Source organism: Crotalus tigris, unplaced genomic scaffold (assembly GCF_016545835.1).
Source record: "Crotalus tigris isolate CLP2741 ecotype Arizona unplaced genomic scaffold, ASM1654583v1 scf7180000020968.1038771, whole genome shotgun sequence".
In the NCBI taxonomy this organism is placed as follows: Eukaryota; Metazoa; Chordata; class Lepidosauria; order Squamata; family Viperidae; genus Crotalus; species Crotalus tigris.
The window spans coordinates 529,340-553,492 of NW_024098284.1; the positions used below are offsets into that span (position 1 = coordinate 529,340).

A 24,153-nucleotide genomic window follows, 5' to 3' on the forward strand; every position below is an offset into this window, starting at 1 on the left:
GTGGGGAAGCAAGATTCACTTAACAACCAGGTTCCTAACTAGATTTACTTAACAGCCATATTACTAAGAGCTGCAAAGATTCATTTAACAACTGTGGTGTGGTAAGAAAGGTTGTTGAATGGTGCAATTTTTTCTTAACAAATGTTCCACTTAGCCACACAAATTCTGCTCTCAACTGCGGTCGTAAGTTGAGGACTTCCTGTAAATAAAATTTGGGGGGTTAAAACAACGAGTGCTGACGAGGCTATTAAAGGTGGAAGCGAAGGTCCAATTCCCATCATTTGGTAAACGTCTCGGTTTAACCTTGGCTATGAGTCAACCAGGATATCTATATTTCTGAAAACCTGTGCTTCGGCTAAGCCCTGGTACAGAAAACAACTGCAAAATACAGCTGTTATTTGTCCACTCTAACTAGAGTTATATTTCTCCTGGATTACTACTAAGTGCAGGCTTTTTTTCTGCACCCAAGTGCCATCGACCTCGTTACTATCTTTAGAGAAATGATTCAGCGCCAGCAAAACAACATTGTCCAGAGAAACCGAATGAGAGAAACACAACAATTGCTCTCCAGAAATTTGTCTGAACTTGTTCAAAGGAGGAAAGAGACAAACATCATTGGTGCATGTGTGTGTGTGTGTGTTCCAAATTCCAACACTTTCCAGTGTGTGGGTGGCTGAAGCTGAGTGTTTTGACGGGGGGGGGGGGGGGAGAGACAGAGAGAACAACACAACAGTAATTTTGAGTCAAAACTGCAATTCAGCCACCAACGGTTTTCGTGAACGATCCTCGGAGGGTTTAAGGCTGAAGAACAGAAAGCTAAGTTCGGACCACCCTTTCCCAAACACCTACCTCGTGCAACTTCAACAGCAAACAAACACACATACACACAGACGCCCAACCGACAATGTTGTTCGCTGCATATGCACGCCTTCATTAATTTATTTCAAAGGTTCTGCCCGGCTGCCCTTTCTTAAAAAAGCAGAATTCTGGGTGGTTCGCAACAACCGTAAAAAAAAAATTAAAATTAAAATGATAAAAGCCCTAATAAACTTATAAAACGAAACCCCAAATTGCCGTTTCCGTCCTTCCCTTGGGATGCCCCAGCAACCATGCCAAGATATGTTGCGTAATCCAGCAGGGGTGTTTGTGAGTCTGTTGGGTATCTGGCGGGAGGGAAGGAGGTGAGGGAGGGGATGTGGGGACCCTCCATCCTCCAGGTCAAAGGTGCTTTTTCCAAAAGGCAACTGGGGTTTCTTGGGGGGGGGAGGGGGTTGTTTGAAAAGGTTTCACTACTCCTCTCAGAGGCTTCCTCCGTTCAAACGGAAGCTAGAACGGAAGAAGCTTCTCAGAGGAGAAGGAAAATGCTTTCAAGGAAAAAAGAAACCCAAGGAAGTCCAGTTGCCTTTTGGGGAAAGCACCTGTGGCCCAAGGGAGGGGCAATGACAGAAAGGCACACACTTCTGGGGTCCCAGCGGTGGGCAGGATTTTAGGAAGGGAGCCTGGAACGTGGAAGGACAGGCAGATGCCCTCAAGGAAGGAAGCTCCCGCAGGTAGCCGGGTCCCGGGCTGGGTAGGGCTTGGAAAGGGACAGGCCTGAATTGCCCCTGGAAGGATGCTGGGAGCCCCAGAGAGATGTAATGTAGGTCAGCCTAGAAGTGCCTGAGGATTCTGGACCAATGGCAGCTTCTGAGAGGTTTCTAGAACCTTCAAGGGCAGTCCCAGGCGGAGTGCATTGCAGTCATCCAGATGGGAAGAGCCCAAGGTGTAAGTATAATGTCAGTCGCCATATGTAATTTTCTTTTCTTTCTTTAATAGTAGTAAAGTTGGAAGGGACCTTGGAGGTCATCTAGTCCAACCCCCTGCTCGGGCAGGAAACCCTACACCATTTTGGACAAGTGGCTGTCCAGTCTCTTCTTAAAAACTTCCAGTGTTGGAGCATTTACTGCTTCTGGAGGCAGGCTGTTCCACTGATTAATTGTTCTCACTGTCAGGCAGTTTCTCCTTAGTTCTAGGTTGCTTCTCTCCTTGATTAGTTTCCACCCGTTGCTTCTTGTCCTGCCTTCGGGTGCTTTGGAAAATAGCTTAATTCTTTATGGCAGCCCCTGAGATATTGGAACACTGCTATCATGTCCCCCCTTGTCCTTCTCTTCGTTAAACTAGACATACCCAATTCTAGCAACCGTTCCTTATATGTTTTAGCCTCCAGTCCCCTAATCATCTTTGTTGCTCTTCTCTGTACTCTTTCTAGAGTCTCAACATCTTTTTTACATCGTGGTGACCAAAACTGGATGCAGTATTCCAAGTGTGGCCTTACCAAGGCATTGTAGAGTGGTATTAATACTTCACGTGATCTTGATTCTTTCCCTCTGTTAATGCAGCCTAGCACTGTGTTGGCCTTTTTGGCAGCTGCAGCACACGGCTGGCTCATATTTAATTTAATTTCTTTCTTTTTTTCTTTCTTCTTTCTTTTTCTTTTCTCTTTCTTTCTCTTTCTTTTCTCCCTGCCTCCTTCATTTTCCCCTTCCTTCTTTCCTTCCTTTCAAGTTTTCTTTCTTTCTTTCTTTCTTTCTTCTTTCTTTTCTCTTTCTTTTCTCCCTGCCTCCTTCATTTTCCCCTTCCTTCTTTCCTTCCTTTCTTCTTTTTTCTTTCTCTTTCAAGTTTTCTTTCTTTCTTTCTTTCTTTCTTTTGTCTTCCTCCCTGCCTCCTTCATTTTCCCTTTCCTTCTTTTCTTCTTTCCTTTCTTTTCTTTTTCACATTCTTTCTTTCTCTTGTTCTTTCTCCTATCTATCTATCTATCTATCTATCTATCTATCTATCTATCTATCTTATATGTTGCCCATCTATCCATCCACTCATCCTCTCTCCCCATCATATTCATTCTTTCTTTCCTTCTTTCTTTTTTTCTTTTTTTCTTTCTTTCTTTCTTTCTTTTTTCTCTTTTTCTTTTTCTCTCTTTCTCTTCTATTTGTGCTTTAATTTGGCTTTTACTGTATGTAAAATTCTTAATAAATATAAATACTAATAAAGAGGAAAGAAAAGTAAAAATGTATAAAGTCCTTCAATCACAGCTCCAGGAGATATTATAGACGCCTCCCTGCAGAGTATTTGCTGTTATAAAGGTGGAATATCTTGGCTTTATTCCGAGGATTCCCCGCATCCCTTCTCTGTCTAGGCGTTTCTCAACCTTGACCATTTTAAGGCATGTGGACTTCAACTCCCAGAATTCCACAGCCAGCATTGCTGGCTGTGGAATTCTGGGAGTTGAAGTCCACATGCCTTAAAATGGTCAAGGTTGAGAAACACTAGCCTGTAACCCTGAGATCTCTCTGTGGTCTCCCATCGAACCACATGTAATCATCCATTGTTTAATCTCAGCCAAAGGGGAGAAATGTGGGTCCCTAATAAAGAAACGAGGGAGATCATTTTTTAAAAGGGAATTGCAAAAAGTTTGCTAAATGGCAGGGAGGCAACGTGGGGTTCAGCCCCTTCTCCAAATTTCACATCCAGCTGTTGTTCCCCAGTTCCAACATCCGTCCTGAGCAGGAGGAATGAGCCCATCGCCACCTGCTGGAGAAAACGCAGAATGCAGGCCAGGGATGTGTCCGCAGGGGGTCAGGAGGCATCCATAACAATATGCCCCTGGTGACTTCATGCCTGCTGCGTCCCAAATGGCCCTTTAAGAAGCAACAGATGGAAACGAATCAAGGAGAGATTCAACCTGGAATTAAGGAGAAACTTCCTGACAGTGAGGACAATTAACCAGTGGAACAGAAGTTGCCTCCAGAAGTCGTGGGTGCTCCATCACTAGAGGTTTTTAAGAAGAGACTGGAGAGTATAGAATAGAATAGAATAGAATAGAATAGAATAGAATAGAATAGAATAGAATAGAATAGAATGGAATGGAATGGAATGGAATAGAATAGAATAGAATAGAATAGAATAGAATAGAATAGAATAGAATAGAATACACATAATTAGAGTAGAATAGAAATAATTAGAATAGAATAGAATGTAGAATAGAATAGAATATAGAATAGAATATAGAATAGAATAGATATAATTAGAGTAGAATAGAATAGAAATAATTAGAATAGAATAGAATATAGAATAGAATAGAATAGAATAGAATAGAATAGAATAGAATAGAATAGAATAGAATAGAATAGAATAGAATAGAATAGAATAGAAAATATGGAATGGAATGCAATGGAATGGAATACAATACAATACAGTACAATACTGATGAATAGAACAGAACAGAACAGAATAAAGAATACAACAGAATAAAGAATAGAATAGAATAGAACAGAACAGAATACAATACAATACAATACAATACAATAATGATGAATAGAACAGAACAGAATAAAGAATAGAACAAAATTAAGAATAGAATAGAATCCTTATTGAGAAAGAGTAGAGTAGGATAGGATAGGATAGGATAGGATAGAATAGAAGCTGGAAGGGACCTCAGAGGTCTTCTAGTCCAGCCCCCTGCTTAAGTGGGAGAACCTATACCATCTCAGATAAGTGACTGTCTATTCTCTTCCTAACAACCTCCAGTGACAGAGCATCCATGACTTGTCTGGAATGGTCTCGGGTCACCTGCTTGAGCAAGGAGCTGGACTAGAAGACCTTTAAGGTCCCATCCAAACTCTTCTGTTATTCTGTTTTATTCTGTTAAGGTTGGCGATGCCCGAGCTTGGCCAATGGCTTGGGGGCATCTGCTACAGTTGACCTGCCCGTGCCAGCATGGCCCAAACCTTTCCTGGAAGCTGCCAGCCCTTCTCCAGCAAAATCCTGGATCCAAGTGAGTCCACCTGAGGCTCAGCAAAACACGGGGCAATTAAGGAGGGCTTTAATGCAGGCGCATGCCTGGGCTTGCCCTCCTCCTGGCTGCCCAGCACCCCTGCCACAGCCCTCCTCCTCTTCCTCCCAAGCACTGGACCGTGGGGGCCATTGGCCATCCGCAGGGAGGCGGAGGGAGGCTTTGCCCTAGAGCCAGGCCAGCGAAGGGGTCAGCCAGGTCTCCCTTGCAGCGAACATGAGGCCTCTGCTCCAGTACCTGGGCTGCTTCTTCGCCTTCTTCTCTCTGGGGTTTCTCATTGTGGCCACCTGGACAGATTGCTGGATGGTCAACGCCGATGACTCCCTGGAGGTAAGGCCCGTGGCAGCACCTGGGGTGTGTGTTTGTGTAGGCGTGTGACCCCGAAGCTGGATTCTCAGATGTGCTGGCTGGCAAAGGAACATCCAGATGCTCGGTGCTTTTTCCCAGGTGCAAAAGGAAAAGCAGCCGCCAAAGGAAACGTTACCAGTTGGGTTTCAGCCTGCCGTGCAGGTGTCAAAGGCACAGGGACCGTCCCAGAAAGCATAGAGGTGAGGCCGTGGGTTGAGAGCCGGGCTTGCTTTATTCCATGAAGTCCTCTGGGTTTTGTTTTGTTTTTAATTGGGCAGGAGTTTTTGGATTTTGTGCTATTTTGTTTATGGTTTTAGTTTATATCGTTTTTATTTTATTTTATTTGTTTATTTTTATGATGGTAAGCTTCACAGAGTTTCCTTGAGGTAAGATGGGGGGATACTATACATTTTATAGATAAGAAAGAAAGAAAGAAAGAAAGAAAGAAAGAAAGAAAGAAAGAAAGAGAAAGAAAGAAAGAAAGACAGAGAGAGAGAGACAGAAAACTTGAAAGAGAGAAAGAAAGGAAGGAAGGAAGAGAACAAGAAAGAAAGAAAGAAAGAGAGAACTTGAGAAAGAAAGAAAGAAAGAAAGAAAGGAGAGAAAGAGAGAGAACTTGAGAGAGAAAGAAAGAAAGAAAGAAAGAAAGAAAGAAAGAAAGAAAGAAAGAAAGAAAGAAATGGAAAGACAAAGAGGGAAATCAAATAGGGCATTCTTATTGGCATTGATCTAATGCAGTGTTTGTCAAGCTTAGCAATTTGAAGATGGTGGACTTCAACTCCCAGAATTCCCCAGCCAGCTAAGCCCTACCCCACCCCAACTTCTTAAAGTTGCTAAGCTCAAGAAACCCTGATCTAAAGGACCGTTTATCTTAGATTTCTGCCCGTTTATTGTCTGTCTCTGCTTTGGGAGCTATTGGAGCTATTGTGTTTCTTTCATAGAAGGTGAATAATAATAATAATAATAATAATAATAATAATAATAATAACAACAACAACAACAACAACAACAACAACAACAACAACAATACTACTACTAATAATAATAATCCACATCTGCCTATCTCAAGTCTTTGGGAAGGCAAAAATACCAAATCCAGTCTGAACATCTGGCTGACTGTGCAATGATTAATAATAATAATAATAATAATAATAATAATAGCAGAATAGAAGAGAAAGAACTGGAGAAAATAACAAAATACAAAGACCTACAAATAGAAATAGAAAGACTGTGGCAAAAGCAAGCAAGGGTAGTACCAATAGTAATAGGCTCCTTGGGTGCAATCCCAAAACAACTGGAGCACCACTTGAACACCATTGGCATTGACAAATTCGCTATTAGTCAATTGCAAAAGGCAGCCTTATTAGGAACTGCTTCCATCCTGCGACGATATCTGTAATACCATCAAACATCCACATCTGCCTATCCCAGGTCCTGGGTAAGGACTCGATAGGTAGACAAAATGCCAAATCCAGTCTGAACATCTGGCTGACTGTGCGATGATCCATATATAATAATAATAATAATAGTTGGAAGGGACCTTGGAGATCTTCTAGTCCAACCCCCTGCTCAGGCAGGAAACCCTATACCATTTCAGACAAGGGGCTGTCCAGTCTCTTCTTGAATGCCACCAGTGTTGGAGCATTCATAGCTTCTGGAGGCAGGTAGTTCCACTGGTTAATTGTCCTCACTGTCAGGAAATTTCTCCTTAATTCCAGGTTGCTTTTCTCCTTGATCAGTTTCCACCCGTTGCTTCTTGTCCTGCCTTCAGGGGCTTTGGAGAAGAGCTTGACTCCCTCTTCTTTGGGGCAGTCCCTGAGATACTGGAATGTTGTTATCCTGTCCCCACTCGTCCTTATCGTCATTAAATGAGACATACCCAATTCCAGCAACCGTTCCTCATATGCTTTAGCCTCCAGTCCCCTCATCATCTTTGTTGCTCTTCTCTGCACTCGCCTGGGGTCTCAATGCCTTTTTTGTATCATGCTTTTGTATAGTTGAACAGGGATGACTATAGACCTTCCGGTATTTAAGAGGCTGTCACAAGGAAGAAATGGAGGTAGTGACAGATTTTATTTTTCTGGGCTCAAAGATCAGATGGGGACTGCAGCCAAGAAATTAAAAGACATTTGCTCCTGGGGAGGAAAGCTATGGCAAATCTAGACAGCATACTAAAAAGCAGAGACATCACCCTGCCAACAAAAGTACGTATAGTCAAGGCCATGGTTTTCCCAGTTGCAATGTATGGCTGTGAAAGTTGGACCATAAGAAAGGCTGAGCGCCAAAGAATGGAGGCCTTTGAACTCTGGGGCTGGAGAAGACTCCTGCGAGTCCCCCAGACTGCAAGGCGATCCAACCGGTCAGTCCTAGAGGAGATCAACCCCGACTGCTCTTGAGAAGGCCAGATCCTGAAGTTGAAACTCAAGTACTTTGGCCACCTAATGAGAAGGAAGGACTCCCTGGAGAAGAGCCTGATGCTGGGAAAGATGGAGGGCAAGAGAAGAAGGGGACGACAGAGAATGAGATGGCTGGATGGAGTCACTGAAGCAGGAGGCGTGAGCTTCAATGGACTCCAGAAGATGGGAGAGGACAGGAAGGCCTGGAGGAATGTTGTCCATAGGGTCGCGATGGGTCGGACACAACTTCGCAATTAACAACAACAACAACACAAGGAAGAGGGGGTCAACTTATTGGATGGAAAGTGACCAAGGAGAGAAGCAACCTGAAATTAAGGTGAAACTTCCTAACAGTGAAGACAAGTAACCAGTGGAATAGAAGTTGCCACCAGAAATCATGGGTGCTCCATCAGTGGAGGTTTTTAACAAAAGACTGGACAGTCACTTGTCTGAGATGGTATAGGTTCTCCTGCTTGAGCAGGGGGCTGGACTAGAAAACCTCCAGATTCTATTCTATTCTATTCTATTCTATTCTATTCTATTCTATTCTATTCTATTCTATTTCCATTCCTTTCCATTCCTTCCTTTTAAAAAAAAATCTATATTTTTTTATTCTATATTCTCTAAGGAAGCACAAAGAAATTGCAGACCCGCTTGGGGAGGTGTGAGGTGACGATCTTTGGAGTCCACAAAGGTTTTTTCTTTTTAACCTTGGCTTCCTGGCAGAAGGGCTCATGTGATGCCAGTCACCCTCTTCCAGCTTCATTAACATGCCCTCGAGGTTGTCCGCCTGCGCATTTCACACTTCCCTGGTCAAGTGTGAACGCTAAACGGGCATCACAAGGGCCAACGGTGTTAATTCCTGACAGATTGAGTTACTTTTCTCACTTCCCCAGCCCATTGCTTCTCTAAAGATCGCGGGCCGGTGTTGACCTCAAGTGCCTTCAGAGTGGGCAAAAGAGGGCAGCCCAGGAGAGGCTGGGGGGGGGGGAGAAGGGAGATTCCCCCCCTCATGTTCCCCTCTCCTCCTTATCTAGCTGCTGCTGCTTCTTCTTCTTCTTCTTCTTCTTCTTCTTCTTCTTCTTCTTCTTCTTCTTCTTCTTCTCCTTCTTCTTCTTCTTCCTCCTCCTCCTCCTCCTCCTTCTTCCTCCTTCCTCCTCCTCCCCTTCTTCTTCTTCTTCTTCTTCTTCTTCTTCTTCTTCTTCTTCTTCTTCTTCTTCTTCTTCTTCTTCTTCTTCTTCTCCTCCTCCTCCTCCTCTCCTCCTTCCTCTCTCCTCTCCTTCTTCTTCTTCTTCTTCTTCTTCTTCTTCTTCTTCTTCTTCTTCTTCTTCTTCTTCTTCTTCTTCCTCCTCCTCCTCCTCCTCCTCCTCCTCCTCCTCCTCCTCCTTCTTCTTCTTTACAAGATTTTCTTGATTTTTTTTCTTACATACATATAATAATTTTCCAACCAACGTGCTGTCTGGATTTAAAAACACTAATACCTATTTAATTCCTAATCCTTCAATCTTTCCTCTAGCCATCAATAAAATAAGTCCCAGGTTTGGTAATATTCTGCTTCTTCTTTTTCTTCAAACTCATAGTCAAATCTGTCCATCTCTGCACATTCCAGTATTTTTTTAATGATTTCTTCCTCTGGTGGAGGAAGACATTTTTCCAACATGGCGCAAATATTATTCTTCCTGCTGTTGTGACATGTAAAATCAAATATAGGCTTTGTTTGTTCATCTTTTCTGGCATTATACCTAGTAAGAAAAATTCAGGTTTAAAGTCTACATGTTCTCCCAATACCTTTTCTAATCAAGTATGTATCTTTTTCCAATAGTTCTTTGCTTTCTCACATGTCCACCAGACATGATAATATGTGCCTGAATTATGTTTACATTTCCAACATCTATCTAACATATTTTTAAAGATTTTTGCTAAGCTTGCTAGTGGCAAGGGCCATCTATAAAACATTTTATATAGATTTTCTTTGTATGAAGTTGACATTGTCAAGTTATAATTTCTCTCCCATAACTTTTGCCATTTTTCTAGTTCTAGATTATATGCACTTCTACCTGCTTAACAAATTTGGAAAAGACATCTGAATTAATCAAGCAGAAAAAAGCTGGAAGGGACCTTGGAGGTCTTCTAGACCAACCCCTTGCTGAACCAGGGGAAGCCATACCGTCATTGGAGGTTTTTAAGAAGAGACTGGGCAGTCACTTGTTTGAGATGGCATAGGTTCTCCTGCTTGAGCAGGGGGCTGGACTAGAAGACCTCCAAGGCCCCTTCCAGATTCTATTCTATTCTATTCTATTCTATTCTATTCTATTCTATTCTATTCTATTCTATTCTATTCTATTCTATTCTATTCCATAATTCTATCCTATCCTATTCCATATTTTCTATTCCATTCCATTCCACATTTTCTCTATTCTATTCTATTCTATTCTATTCTATTCTATTCTATTCTATTCTATTCCATTCCATCCATTCCATTCCTATTTCTATTCCATAACACAATTTTCTACCTTGACTAGGAGATGCTTTCACACGTTAACTTTGATTAACATTTGGGAAGGGGAAGTTGGTTGTGTGAAGGCCACACTTGTTTCCCAAACAGTGGACTTTGTACAGCCCTGTAACAGCCACAAGAATAACCACGGCTTCCTCTCCTCCAGCTGAGTGCCACGTGCCGTGGCCTCTGGTGGGAATGCGTCACCAATGCCTTTGATGGGATAACCACCTGTGACGAATACGATTCGATCTTCGCTGATCACCCAGGTAGGCGGACTTGCGCAGAAGGTGAGGATTCATAGGGACCCAGGAGATCATCTAGACAGGTAGTCCTCGGCTTATGACCACATTTCCGTTGCTAAGCGAGACAGTTGTCAAAGCGAGATTTGCCCCATTTTTACAACCCTTCCTTGCCCTAGGGCAGGGGTGGGGAACCTTGGCTCTTTTATGACTTCAACTCCCAGGATTCCTGAGCCAGCATGGGGGAACTATGGCCCCTTCATGAATTGACTTCAATTCCCAGAATTCCTCAGCCACTGTGGGGGAACTATAGCCCCTTCATAACTTGTCGACTTCAACTCCCAGAATTCCTCAGCCAGCGTGGAGGAACTATGGCCCCTTCATGACTTGCAGACTTCAACTCCCAGAATTCCTCAGCCAGCATGGGGGAACTATGGCCATGACTGGTGGACTTCAACTCCCAGAATTCCTGAGCCAGCCATGCTGAGGGGAAAGGTAAAGGTTTCCAAGCTCATAAAAGAGCCAAGGTTGCCTACCCCTGCCCTAGTTGTTGAGTTAAGCAAATCACCGCAGATGTTAAGTGAGCCACATGGTTGTTAAGTGAATCAGGCTTCCCCATCGCCTGTCGGAAGGTCGCAAAAGGGGATCAGGTGTCCCCTCCCCCGGGACCCTGCGACCGTCATAAACGTGAGTCAGCTGCCAAGTGTTCACATTCTGCTCCCGTGACCCTGGGGATGCTGCGACAGTCGTAAGTGTGAAAAATGGTCGTAAGTCACTTTTTTCAGAGCCGTTGTAACTCCATGATTTTACGTCATAGAATGTTATAGGAATTCCTCTTTCCTTCTTCATTTTGTCGTGTTAAAATATCCCGGCCGAATGGTTTCCGGGGGACCTCAGATGCGGTCCTGCCTTCTCCTTGATACCCCACTGGTCTAGACCAGTGGTTCTCAACCTTTTTAATGCCACGACCCCCCAACTGGTCGTAAGTCGAGGACTACTCAACCGGTCGTAAGTCGAGGACTACTCAACTGGTGCAGCACCGTTTGCAGAAGGGGACTTTTGGCGGGCTCAGCAGGGCAGACACAGCCTGGACAATTCCTATTGGCTTTGGAAAGCCAATAGAATTAGACTCTATTCAAGAGAGTCTATTCTATTGGCTTTCAAAAGCCAATAGAATAAAAGGGAGTAGCACAGCTAAGGAAAATGGGGGGAAAAATGGCGGACTGCATTGTTTGGCGACCCCCGTGAAATGGTCGTTCGACCCCAAATGGGGTCCCGACCCACAGGTTGAGAACCACTGGTCTAGAAGGTCCAAGTCCATTCTTAGCAGCCCTGGTGTTTGTTTGTTTTTTGAAGAAAATCTGGGAAGATTCACCCAGAGTTCTTCTTCCAAGCTAGAGAACATCAAGTTCAGGAGCTGCACCCAGAGTCTGTGTGTGTGTCTGTCTGTGTCTGCGTGTGTGCCCCCCATCTTCCTTCCCCCACCCCACCCTGCTTCTTTTGCAGTGAAGCTGGTCCTGACCCGGGGTCTGCTGATCACCGCTGACCTTCTGGCTGGCCTTGGATTCGTGTTTCTTCTCCTTGGCCTGGACTGTGTGAAGTTCCTCCTGGATCAACCAGGGATCAAAAACCGCATCTGCTTCTTCTCTGGCTTGGTGCTCTTAACTGGAGGTAGTTTGGCCCATGGGATCTGGTCCAGAGGGGGCTGTGGGGTAGATATGGGGAGGCTTAGCTGGGGCTACACCCCCAGAAGTTCCTTCTTCCTTTCATGGCATTGTGCCATGGACCTTGAATCAGCTGCATGGCTTCTGAGATGCCCCTTAGACGGGGGAGACCAGCCTCTGAAGGACGTCAACACCTTCTCTCACCTTTGGACCCATGAGAAGATGTAGTCTTCAAGGTTTCTCCTGGGCTTTTTTAGAATAAGGAGGAAACCTACCATTTTTCTTTCAGAGTACGGTCTGAAGAGTATGGTCAAAGTCGGTCAAGATCAGGGGTCCTCAAACTTTTTAAAGAGGGAACCAGTTCATAGTCCCTCAGACCGTTGGGGGCGGGCCAGACTATAGCTTGCAAAAAAATTAATGATTATGAAATGAGAAAAATGAATGGGTTAATTATTTGAATGAGTTTTTAAGTGAAGAAAATATACATTTCCAGTGAATCCACCCGACTTTTGTTTGGGAATGCAACTGCTGGCTTTTCCACAAATAGCTTTTTGAGTTGTGGGAAGATGGCAGACGTTGTCCTCCCTCACATGTTTAATGAGTAGGTCCAATTTTACTTCAGATGCTTTCGCACGAGAATGCATATCCACAGATGGGCTTCCCCTTTCCTCAACGTTGCCCATGGAAACTGTTGAGTAGTTCTGTTACATCAGTGGTTCTCAACCTTTTTAATGCTGTGACCCCCAACCGGTCATAAGTCAAGGATTACCCAACCGGTTGTAAGTCGAGGACTTTCCCTGCCCAGGAGTGCCACGCATGCGTGGTGCCGCCCCCTGCGCCAGCCGAAGCATAGCTGGCAAGGGGCAGCAACGGCGCAGGGCGACCACTGGCTGGGCCACCAGCTGGCCCAGCCCAAGGGAGGTGAGGCACCCGCCGGGCCCCACGCGTGCCAGCAATCCTCCCTGTGCCCGCCGGCCTCCCACCTCCCACCCCTGGCCCTCTTTCCTTACATTTTTAGTAGTTGCTCAGCAGGGAGGGGTGGAAGCTTCCAGACAGTTCGCCTTCGCTGCAGACAACTTGCAGCACCGTTTGCAGAATGGGACTTTTGGCGGGCTCAGCAGGGCAGAGACAGCCTGGACAATTCCTACTGGCTTTCAAAAGCTTTTGAAAGCCAATAGAATTAGACTCTATTCAAGAGAGTCTATTCTATTGGCTTTCAAAAGCCAATAGAATAAAAGGGATTGGCACAGCTAAGGAAAAGGGGGGAAAAAATGGCAGACTGCATTGTTTGGCGACCCCCGTGAAATGGTCGTTCGACCCCAGATGGGGTCCCGACCCACAGGTTGAGAACCGCTGCATGATACTAATAAGATCCCTCCCCTACTATCCTATATCAATTCTAGAGGAGAGATGTCTCCCATCTTCTACACCTGTTAGATTCAGTAGGGGTACCAGGCACCAAAAGGTACTTAAAAACAATTCCTAGATGGTGACTCACACTGGGCCCCACGGTAACTCCTGTTCTCCCCCCTTCCTCCACCTGAGGCTTGTATGTTCCCTATATACTCAAAGCATCTACTCAGGCAATTGATTATACAATGATAATTATAAAATATAAAATATGATTACATGATAATACTAAAAGCATATATATTTTTATTTTTAAACTTCCCCCACACAGTCTAGGTCTTGGAGGCCTGGAGGAGGCTTCCCAGGCCTAGAACGGCACACCAGAAGTGCATGGATGCCACTTCAGGAAGTCCGTTCTAGGCCTCAGTGGCCTGGAGGAGGCCTCCCAGGCCTAGAACGACCTGCCAGAAGTGCATGGATGCCACTTCCGGAAGTCCGTTCTAGGCCTCAGAGGCCTGGAGGAGGCCTCCCAGGCCTAGAACGGCACACCAGAAGTGCATGGATGCCACTTCAGGAAGTCCGTTCTAGGCCTCAGTGGCCTGGAGGAGGCCTCCCAGGCCTAGAACGACCTGCCAGAAGTGCATGGATGCCACTTCCGGAAGTCCGTTCTAGGCCTCAGAGGCCTGGAGGAGGCCTCCCAGGCCTAGAACGGCACACCAGAAGTGCATGGATGCCACTTCAGGAAGTCCGTTCTAGGCCTCAGTGGCCTGGAGGAGGCCTCCCAGGCCTAGAACGACCTGCCAGAAGTGCATGGATGCCACTTCCGGAAGTCCGTTCTAGGCCTCAGAGGCCTGGAGGAGGCCTCCCAGGCCTAGAACGGCACACCAGAAGTGCATGGATGCCACTTCAGGAAGTCCGTTCTAGGCCTCAGTGGCCTGGAGGAGGCCTCCCAGGCCTAGAACGACCTGCCAGAAGTGCATGGATGCCACTTCCGGAAGTCCGTTCTAGGCCTCAGAGGCCTGGAGGAGGCCTCCCAGGCCTAGAACGGCCACCGGAAGTGCGCGGATGCCACTTCTGGAAGCTCTTTCTAGGCCTCGGAGGCCTGCCAGATGTGAGTGGATGCCACTTCTGGAAGTTCGTTCTAGGCCTCAGTGGCCTGGAGGAGGCCTCCCAGGCCTAGAACGGCCACCGTAAGTGCATGGATGCCACTTCCGGAAGTCTGTTCTAGGCCTCAGAGGCCTGGAGGAGGACTCCCAGGCCTAGAACAGCCACTGGAAGTGCATGGATGCCACTTCTGGAAGTTCGTTCTATGCCTCGGAGGCCCAGGCCTGCATCCAATAAGAGAATGGGTTGTTCAGTTATTTGAATCCCACCACTGCCTCAGACCCAAAACTGGCACCCCACTCCAGCAGCCCCACTCCGACCCTAATGGAGGATCAAGCCCACTCACTTGGAGCCATCGCCCTCGCCGCCGCCGGTAAGGCTGGGTCCCTCGGCGATGGCAATGTTGAGGGCCGGCAGCACCAATTTCCTCTTGGCTGGCACGGCAGCGACGGAGGCTGGGGCTCGCATTCCGTAGCGCCTAGCGAGGGACCCGCCTTAGAGGAAGGAACAGCAGTGGCGTTGTCATCACCCGGCTTGGCTGCCCTAAGCGAGGCCGAGGCTGCAAGTGAGGCCTAAACCCTGAGGTAAAAACGCGAGGAGGCGAGAGGAAGGGGGCGTGGCCAAAGCACAAGTGTACGCTTTGGTGCGTGAAGGAGAAACTGGGGGAAAAAACATCTCTTCCCACCAACTTGCCATCCCGCCATTGGCTGGAGCTCTCGCCGCCATCCACTTACCCTGTCCTCGTGATTGGACGGCTTGCCCGGGAGGTTGAGGCGGGCTGGATAAAAAGGCGGGCCGGATAAAATGGTGGGCCGTAGTTTCAGGACCCCTGGTCAAGATGGCGGCCCCAGTAGTGTGAGGTGAAACTAGGATCAGTCCATCCTGGCCACCATGACATCTTTGACCTTCGAACCTTTGACCCTCTCTGGCAGATCATCCCTTCCTTCCTAATTTGGGGTGAATTAGGGGGTCCACAGTTCCACTGAAAGAGGAGGAGGAGGAGGCCCTTCCAGTTTTTAACCTGAAATCAAAGACTTTTCACGAAGGATACTGAGAAAGGAAGAACAGAAGCTGGCCCAAAAGATGACAACAACAACAACAACAACAACAATAATAATAATATACACTATAATATAGACTAATGGAGTTGGAAGGGATCTTGGAGGTCATCTAGTCCAACCCCCTGCTCCAGCAGGAGGCCCTCGCAGAATCATACACTAATGGAGTTGGAAGGGACCTTGGAGGTCATCTAGTCCAACCCTCTGCTCCAGCAGGAAGCCCTCGCAGAATCATACACTAATGGAGTTGGAAGGGACCTTGGAGGTCATCTAGTCCAACCCTCCGCTTGAGCAGGAGGCCCTCGCAGAATCATAGACAAATGGAGTTGGAAGGGACCTTGGAGGTCATCTAGTCCAACCCCCCGCTCGAGCAGGAGGCCCTCGCAGAATCATAGACTAATGGAGTTGGAAGGGACCTTGGAGGTCATCTAGTCCAACCCCCCGCTCGAGCAGGAGGCCCTCGCAGAATCATAGACTAATGGAGTTGGAAGGGACCTTGGAGGTCATCTAGTCCAACCCCCTGCTTAGGCAGGAGGCCCTTACAGAATCAATAAGAAAGACCAAAAGGTCTAGATAATGGACATGATCTCTCTTTAATGAATTTCCATCCGTTGCTTCTTGTCCTGCCTTGAGGTGCTTTGGAGAATAGGTTGACCCCCCCCCTCTTCTTTGGGGCAGCCCCTCAAACATCGGAAGGCTGCTGTCATGTCATCCCTAAACTTTCTCTTCATTGGGCTAAGCTTATCTATTTTCTTCAATCGTTCGCCATATGGTTTAGCCCCTGGATGCTTTTTATTTTAGAATAGAATAATGGGAGGGGTCTTGGAGGTCTTCTAGTCCAACCCCCTATTCAGGGCAGGAGATCTTCTGTCGTTCCAGACAAATGGCTGTCCAGTCTCTTCTTAAAAACTTGAAGTGTTGGAGCATTCACAACTTCTGGAGGCAAGGAGTTCCACTGATTAATTGTTCTGATTGTTGGGAAGTTCCTCCTTAGTTCCAGGTTGCTTCTCTTCCAAGCCTAGCTGTTTAATTACAAGGCCTTGGTATGGCCACGTTTGGAATACAGCATCCAGTTTTGGTCACCACGATATAAAAAAGATGTTGAGACTCTAGAAAGAGTGCAGAGAAGAGCAACAAAGAAGATCAGGGGACTGGAGGCTAAAGCATATAAGGAACGATTGCTGGAACTGGTTAGGTCTAGTTTAACGAAGAGAAGGACGAGGGGGGGACAGGATAGCAGCCTTCCAATATCTCAGGGGCTTCCCCAAAGAAAAGGGAGTCAAGCTATTCTCCAAAGCCCCTGAAGGCAGGACAAGAAGCAACGGATGGAAACTCATCAAGGAGAGAAGCAACCTGGAACTAAGGAGGAATTTCCTGATAGTTAGAACCATTAACCAGTGGAACAACCTGCCTCCAGAAGAGGTGAATGCTCCAACACTGGAAGTTTTTAAGAAGAGACTGGACAGCCATTTGACTGAAATGGTCTAGGGTTTCCTGCCTGAGCAGGGGGTTGGACTAGATGACCTCCAAGATCCCTCCTCCTCCTTCTCCTCCTCCTCCTCTTCCTCCTCCTCCTCCTCCTCATTATTATTATTATTATTATTATTATTATTATTATTATTATCTTTTCTTCATTAAACATGAACCTCAGTCAACTGAATATTCAAATTGGCTGGTGCTGATAGTTGACAGGGGTTGCTAACAGCATCCTAGGTGTCAACCAGGTATCTCCTTAAAATATAAGATGTTCCGAATAGCGCAGTTTTTTGTAACATTGCTGGAGTTGTTGTTATTATTATTATTATCATTATTATTATGGATAGTGGACACTACAGCTTCTCCCTCCCTCCCTCCCCCTCCCTCCCTCCCTCTCTCTCTCTCTCTCTCTCTCTCTCTCTCATAGGTATTCCTGGGCTCATCGGCTCCACTTGGTACGCCATTGGGATCTACGTGGAACGTTCCACCCTCGTCTTGCATAATGTCTTCGTGGGCACCCAGTACCAGCTTGGCTGGTCATGCTGGCTTGGGCTGAGTGGGTCCTTCGGTTGCTTCCTAGCCGGCACCTTCTTAACCTGCTGCGGGCGCCTTTTCCAAGGTGAGCTAAGGCAGATATGCGGACCACGGCCACACGTATGAAGCGATGTGAAACCTTGCACGGTCGTCCCAGAGGTGCTTTTCAAAAGCAACCGGATGTCCTCGGTTTCTTTCTGAAGGACTGAAGATGAACTGAAGAAGCTTCTTGGAGGAGAAGCGAAATGTTTTCCAGGAAAAAGACAACGGAGAAAGACCCAGCGAGAACAATTAACCAGTTGCCTTCAGAAGTCATGGGTGCTCCATCCCTGGAGGTTTTTAAGAAGAGACGGGACCGCCACCTGTCTGAAATGGTAGAGGGTCTCCTGCTTGAGCAAGAGGATGGACTAGAAGACCTCCCAGGTCCCTTTCAGCTCTATTCTGATGGATTGAAAAAGTCCCATTGTGTTTTGAAAAGCACCTTTCGGACACTGTGGCCTGGACGGTTGAGAATCTCCATAGATGTTGGATGGTTTTGTGTTTTGCAAAAGGCCCAGGAGATGGTCCATTTTTGGTGGACCGTCCCCTTCTCCAGTTTGGAGACCTCCAGATGGGATGGGCAATCTTCCACCTCTCCTGATGGGGATATCTGCTGGGTGTGGTCCAAAAAGTCAAGATGGTGGCTTCAGCAAAGTGACGGAAGCGCCATCTCTCTTTGATGCACATCACATTGGCAACACTCATGCAAAACCAGGTGGATCTTCCATTGCAACATCTCAACCACCACAGCTCAAGCCACAGGACATCCCTTGGACCGACTGAAGGCACCACCTCCCAAGCACACCAAGACTGGGGTTTTTAGAACAACTTAGAAGGAGTTAGCCTCCCACCCACTCAACCTTAGCATAAACCGGCCTTTGACCACCATCTTGACTTTTCAGACTACACCCTACAGGCGCTTCTGCTTGCTGAAATGGTGGTTTAGTGTACAGCCAATGAGCTTCAATGATTCCAGCAACCATTTAGCACCCCAAGTCCTCGGGATCTTCAAGGTGTGTGGAGGTGCAACCAGAGTTCCCATCTGCGGTGGTTTCCTACTGCTTTAAGACGTGTGGACTTCAACTCCCAAAATTCCCCAGCCAGCATGTGCTGTACTTCTACAGCATTGTGGCTGTAGAAGTCCACACATCCCAAAGTAGCCAAGCTAGGACAATACAGCTTTATGGCAACTGTACTTCTTCCCAGGCTCATATGACCATTATAGAAATAGCTGCTTTAAAGAGTTGCAGACAATCTACAATTGGCTACCTGCCTGCGCTGACTGGGGAATTCTGGGAGTTGAAGTCCACCCATCTGAAACGTCACCAAGGTGGAAAACGCTGTTTTATCCCAACTGCACTTCTTCCCAGGTTCATGTGACAATTATCGAAGTAGCTGCTTTAAAGAGTCACAGACAATTTATGTTTGGCTACCTGCCGATGCTGGCTGGTTAATTTGGGGCATTGTGATCCACGCACCTTAAAGACACCAAGGTTGGAAAAACATTGCTTTATCGCAACTGGACGTCTTCCAAATTCAGGTGACAATTATAGAAGCAGCTGCTTTAAAGAGTCGCAGACAATCTACATTTGGCTATCTGCCTGCATAGGCTGGGAAATTCTGGGAGTTGAATTCCACCCATCTGAAAGCGGCCAAGGTGGAAAAACACTGTTTTAGCCCAACTGCGCTTCTTCTTCCCAGGTTCACGTGACCACTATAGAAGCAGCTGCTTTAAAGAGCTGCAGAGCATCTATGTTTGGTTTGCCTGCCTGTGCTGACTGGGGAATTCTGGGAGTTGAAGTCCACCTATCTGAAAAGTCACCACGGTGGAAAACACTGCTTTATCATAACTGAACTTCTTCCCAGGTTCATGTGACAATTATCGAAGTAGCTGCTTTAAAAAGTCTCAGACAATCTACGTTTGGCTACCTACATGTGCTGTAGCATATTTTCTCTTGGCAGTCTTGCCCAACCCTGGATAGCCTCTTGCTCCAAGATACTGGCCACAGATGCTACACAGATACTACAGTGTCCATGATTGTCAGTTTGCTGAACCCGTGTCTCTCTCTTTTGTTTCCTGGTTCTTAGATGCCAACTTGAAGAAGGACCTCTACCCTTTTCGGAGGGTTTATCTGCCTCCTGCCGTGACCCTCTCCTGCCATTCGTCTGTGCAGACCCCCACCGCCATGATGTACGCAAGGGATACCCGGGTGTAAGGCTGAGGAAGGGGGCTCAAGACGGCGAGGTACAGGCCCCAAGTGTCCTCAGAAGGAAGTGGTTCCATAAAGACCTTCATGGCCTTCGCCCTTGGCCACCAGACAAGTTCTCCACCCTGCGTCTTTTTAAGTTATTTTGCTGAACGAGTCCTGTAATGCAAGAAAGACCCTTGCTGTATTTCATCGCCAAAAGGTGGAGGTTTTCATCCAGGCGACGAGAGAATTTTCCTACCTCTGGGTTGACAGAGATTTAAGCAGGCTGACTGCCTGCTTTCCGCACCCGGAATTAATTCAACGGGCAATGCACGTGGCTGCTTTTGCGCATTTTATCAAACTCAGTCTAGGGAGACTTCTTTCCTCCCTCCAGACTGGTCTTCCTTCCGAGTTTGCAATGCCATTTGCCAAAGATGCCGATCAAATATATGAGGGGCTGCCACAAGGCGGGGGGGGGGGCAGGGTTGTTCACCAAAGCACCAGAGGGAAGGGTGAGAAACAACGGTTGGAAACTGATCAAGGAGAGAAGCAACCTGGAATTAAGGAGAAACTTCCTGACCATGAGGACAATCAACCAGTGGAACTGCTTGCCACCAGAAATCGTGGACGCTCCATCCCTGGAGGTTTTCAAGAAGAGACTGGACAATCCTGTCTGAGATGGTATAGGTCCTCCTGCTTGAACTGGACTAGAAGACCTCCAAGGTCCCTTCCAGCTCTATTTTGTTTTGTTCTGTTCTGTTCTGTTCCGTTTCGTTCAGTTCCTTTCTATTCCATTCATTTTGTATATTCTATTCTATTCTATTCTATTCTATTCTATTCATTTTTTATATTCTATTCTATTCCATTCCATTCCATTCCATTCTATTCTATTCTATTCATTTTCTATATTCTATTCTATTCTATTCTATTTTCTATATTCTATTCTATTCTATTCATCTTTTATATTCTATTCTATTCCATTCTATTCTATTCTATTCATTTTCTATATTCTATTCTATTCTATTCTATTCTATTCTATTTTCTATATTCTATTCTATTTTATTCTGTTCATTTTCTATATTCTATTCTATTCTATTCATTTTTTATATTCTATTCTATTCCATTCCATTCCATTCTATTCTATTCTATTCTTTTTCTATATTCTATTCTATTCTATTCATTTTCTATATTCTATTCTATTCTATTCATTTTTTATATTCTATTCTATTCCATTCCATTCTATTCTATTCTATTCATTTTCTATATTCTATTCTATTCTATTCTATTCTATTTTATTCTATTCTATTCTATTCTATTCTATTCTATTCTATTCTATTCTATTCTAATTCTATTCCACCAGTCATAAAAGAGCCAAGATTCCCCACCCCCGAACTATCCAATTAAGGCAGTGATTCTCAATCGTGGCCCCTTTAAGACGCGTGGACTTCAACTCCCAGAATTCTCCAGCGCATGCCACGGTTGAGAATCACTGCATTCAACCACAATGAAAATGAATTTGTTTGCACCTTGTATGATGAAACCTCAGCCCTTGGGTTTTAGTAACCTGGGTCTGGCCTTTACGTGGGAACCCTGCCGGCGTCTTTCCCTCAACCTGAGTTCGAACTTCCGCTCTCAAGCATCTACTTTGCCAGAAAAGTGAGCGTGCAAATTCAGTTGGTCGGGAAGGTGATTTATTTTGCACGCTAGGATTCTCCCTCTTCCCTTTGGCGACGGCATCTCGTATTATTTCAGAAATATTGTTTTCTCAAAGGGGGGGAGAGAAACGCACAGGTTGTGTTTTAGCTCTCCGGCCGCTGCAAGGAAATGTAATGAATAAATACATATGGATCAGAGTGTTCCTTGCTCTGAATTTATTTCGGTTGCCTTGGTTACGTCGCTCCTTCCAACATCCTGATTATCTAACCATGTTGGAACAAACTTTGCATCGGCTGTCTCCTCTTTTAGGAATCTGGGGTTTATTACCTCCTTAATGTCTGAATAACTTCCAGCTGGTACAGCAAATTGGCCTGATAATTTATCGATATGATTTATCTGGGCAATTTATCTCCTGCCCCAATCCAGCAGGCTGTGGTCCTGGAGTTACAAGCCGTGCATTTAAGCAGCCGTTCAAAGTGCAAAGTCCTCGGACTTACGACCGCTGCAGCATCCCCAAAGTCACGTGATTAACATTTGAAGGGTTTGGCAGCCGGCATCTGTTCGTGACAGTTTCAGCGCCTCGGGGTCATCTGATTGCCGTTTGAGAACTGGACACGGGGGACTTGCCACAAGCGCCGTTATGAGGGAAGCTGAATTCATTTAACTGCAGAGATTCTCTTAAGCTCCTGGAGGACCAAGTCCTCCCCCCCTCCTCGTTCTCCACAAACCCCCCTCCCTCCTAGCACTGGTGATGTTCCCTAGTTGGGTCATGAAACGTCTGCAAGAAAACAAGCAAGCTCAGAAAGCACCCAGGACCCCACAATCCTCTTCTTCTTCTTCTTCTTCTTCTTCTTCTTCTTCTTCTTCTTCTTCTTCTTCTTCTTCTTCTTCTTCTTCTTCTTCTTCTTCTTTCTTCCTTCTTTCTTCTTCTTCCTCCTCCTCCTCCTCCTTCTTCCTTTCTTCTTCTTCTTCTTCTTCTTCTTCTTCTTCTTCTTCTTCTTCTTCTTCTTCTTCTTCTTCTTCTTCTTCTTCTTCTTCTTCTTCTTCTTCTTCTTTTTCTTTTTCTTCTTCTCCTCCTCCTCCTCCTCCTCCTCTTCCTCCACCACTTCTTCTTCTTCTTCTTTTTCTTCCTCTTCCTCTTCCTCCTCCTCCCTTCTAGCACTGATGATGTTCCCTAGCTGAGTCATGAAACGTCTGCAAGAAAACAACCAAAAGGACACCAGTCCTTTTCTTCTTCTTCTTCTTCTTCTTCTTCTTCTTCTTCTTCTTCTTCTTCTTCTTCTTCTTCTTCTTCTTCTTCTTCTTCTTCTTCTTCTTCCTCCTCCTCCTCCTCCTCCTCCTCCTCCTCCTCCTCCTCTCCACAAGCCCCATCTCCTTCTAGCACTGATGATGTTCCCTAGTTGGGTCATGAAATGTCTTCAAGAAAACAATCCAGATCAAGGACCAAGGACCCCACAGTCGTCCTCCTCCTCCTCCCCCTCCTCCCTGCAAATTCCTCTCCCTTCTAGCCCTGATGATGTTCCCTAGTTGGGTCATGAGACCTCCGCAAGAAAACCTCCCAGCTCAGAGAGCACAAGGACCCCACAGCTTGGGGAGGGGAGACAAGTCACCCACCATGGGTTCAATCCCCCAGGAGGGAGGGGGCTACCTGTGCGACAGAGAAATAAATACATTCTTTACACAGAGCTGCAAAAAAGTCTCTCTTCCCCGAGGCAGCCAAGAAAGCCGGACCTGGTGGTCAACAACCTGTAACACCCCCACCCCCACCACCCCGAGTCCCTTCATCCTGAATAAAAATGGGAAAAGCATCACAGCGGGGGAAGTTCTGAAAATCAAATACAGCCTGTGATTGATGGAGAGACGGAGGGCAAACAAGAGAAGGGGAGATGGCCCTCCTTTCCAACCACTTTTTTTCTTTTTTTTTTTCTTTCTTTAAAGCCAAGATTTTAGAGCTCGGAAAATAAGTTCCCTCTTTCTCTTTTGCCTGAACCAGCATTTCTCCGCTCCTTTTTTTTTTTTGAAAAGTATGTCCATGCTGCTTGAAGCTGGAAAAAATAATAATGATGAAATTTTAACCTTGGGATTTGATGCCTGGGACTGGTGGTTGTATTTCATGCTTGTGTCTGTGCCAAAGGGAAGTCTCAAGTTAATCTTTTAGAATGTAGAATCATAGGGCTCAATCAATTTGGACGAGGGGATAGATGGGGAACACATCAAATTTGCAGACGACACCAAGCTGGCAGGAATAGCCAACACTCCAGAAGACAGGCTTAGGATACAGAAGGATCTGGACAGACTTGAACACTGGGCACTAACTAACAAAATGAAATTCAATGGTGAAAATGTAAGGTTCTACATTTAGGCAAGAAAAAACAAATGCACAGGGATAGTATAGGGGGTACCTTGCTCAAAGTAGTAACTGTGAGAGGGACCTCGAAGTCCTAGTGGACAATCACTTAAATATGAGCCAGCCGTGTGCTGCAGCTGCCAAAAGGGCCAACACAGTGCTGGGCTGCATTAACAGAGGGATAGAATCAAGATCACGAGAAGTATTAATACCACTTTACAATGCCTTGGTAAGGCCACACTTGGAATCCTGCATCCAGCTTTGGTCACCACAATGTAAAAAAAGATGTGGAGACTCTAGAAAGAGTGCAGAGAAGAGCAACAAAGATGATCAGGGGATTGGAGGCTAAAACATATAAGGAACGGTTGCTGGAATTGGGTATGTCTAGTTTAATGAAGAGAAGGACAAGGGGGACAGGATAGCAG

General features: G+C 45.9%; 1 protein-coding gene across 1 annotated transcript; it reads left to right on the forward strand.

Annotated features, from left to right (window-relative positions):
* Nucleotides 1-5,035: 5,035 nt before the first annotated feature.
* Nucleotides 5,036-19,752, forward strand: CLDN16 (claudin 16). Its single transcript, XM_039369106.1, has 5 exons — nt 5,036-5,158; nt 10,236-10,338; nt 11,818-11,982; nt 17,391-17,582; nt 19,625-19,752. Exons 1-5 carry the CDS (start codon nt 5,045-5,047, stop codon nt 19,750-19,752), a joined length of 702 nt encoding a protein of 233 aa, XP_039225040.1. The 5' UTR covers nt 5,036-5,044.
* Nucleotides 19,753-24,153: the final 4,401 nt, after the last annotated feature.

Coding starts and splice junctions, on each gene's coding strand:
- CLDN16 (XM_039369106.1), top strand. CDS start 5,045: ATGAGGCCTCTGCTCCAGTACCTGGGCTGCTTCTTCGCCTTCTTCTCT. Junction 10,339..11,817: donor GATCTTCGCTGATCACCCAG/GTAGGCGGACTT, acceptor CTTCTTTTGCAG/TGAAGCTGGTCCTGACCCGG. Junction 17,583..19,624: donor CTGCGGGCGCCTTTTCCAAG/GTGAGCTAAGGC, acceptor CCTGGTTCTTAG/ATGCCAACTTGAAGAAGGAC.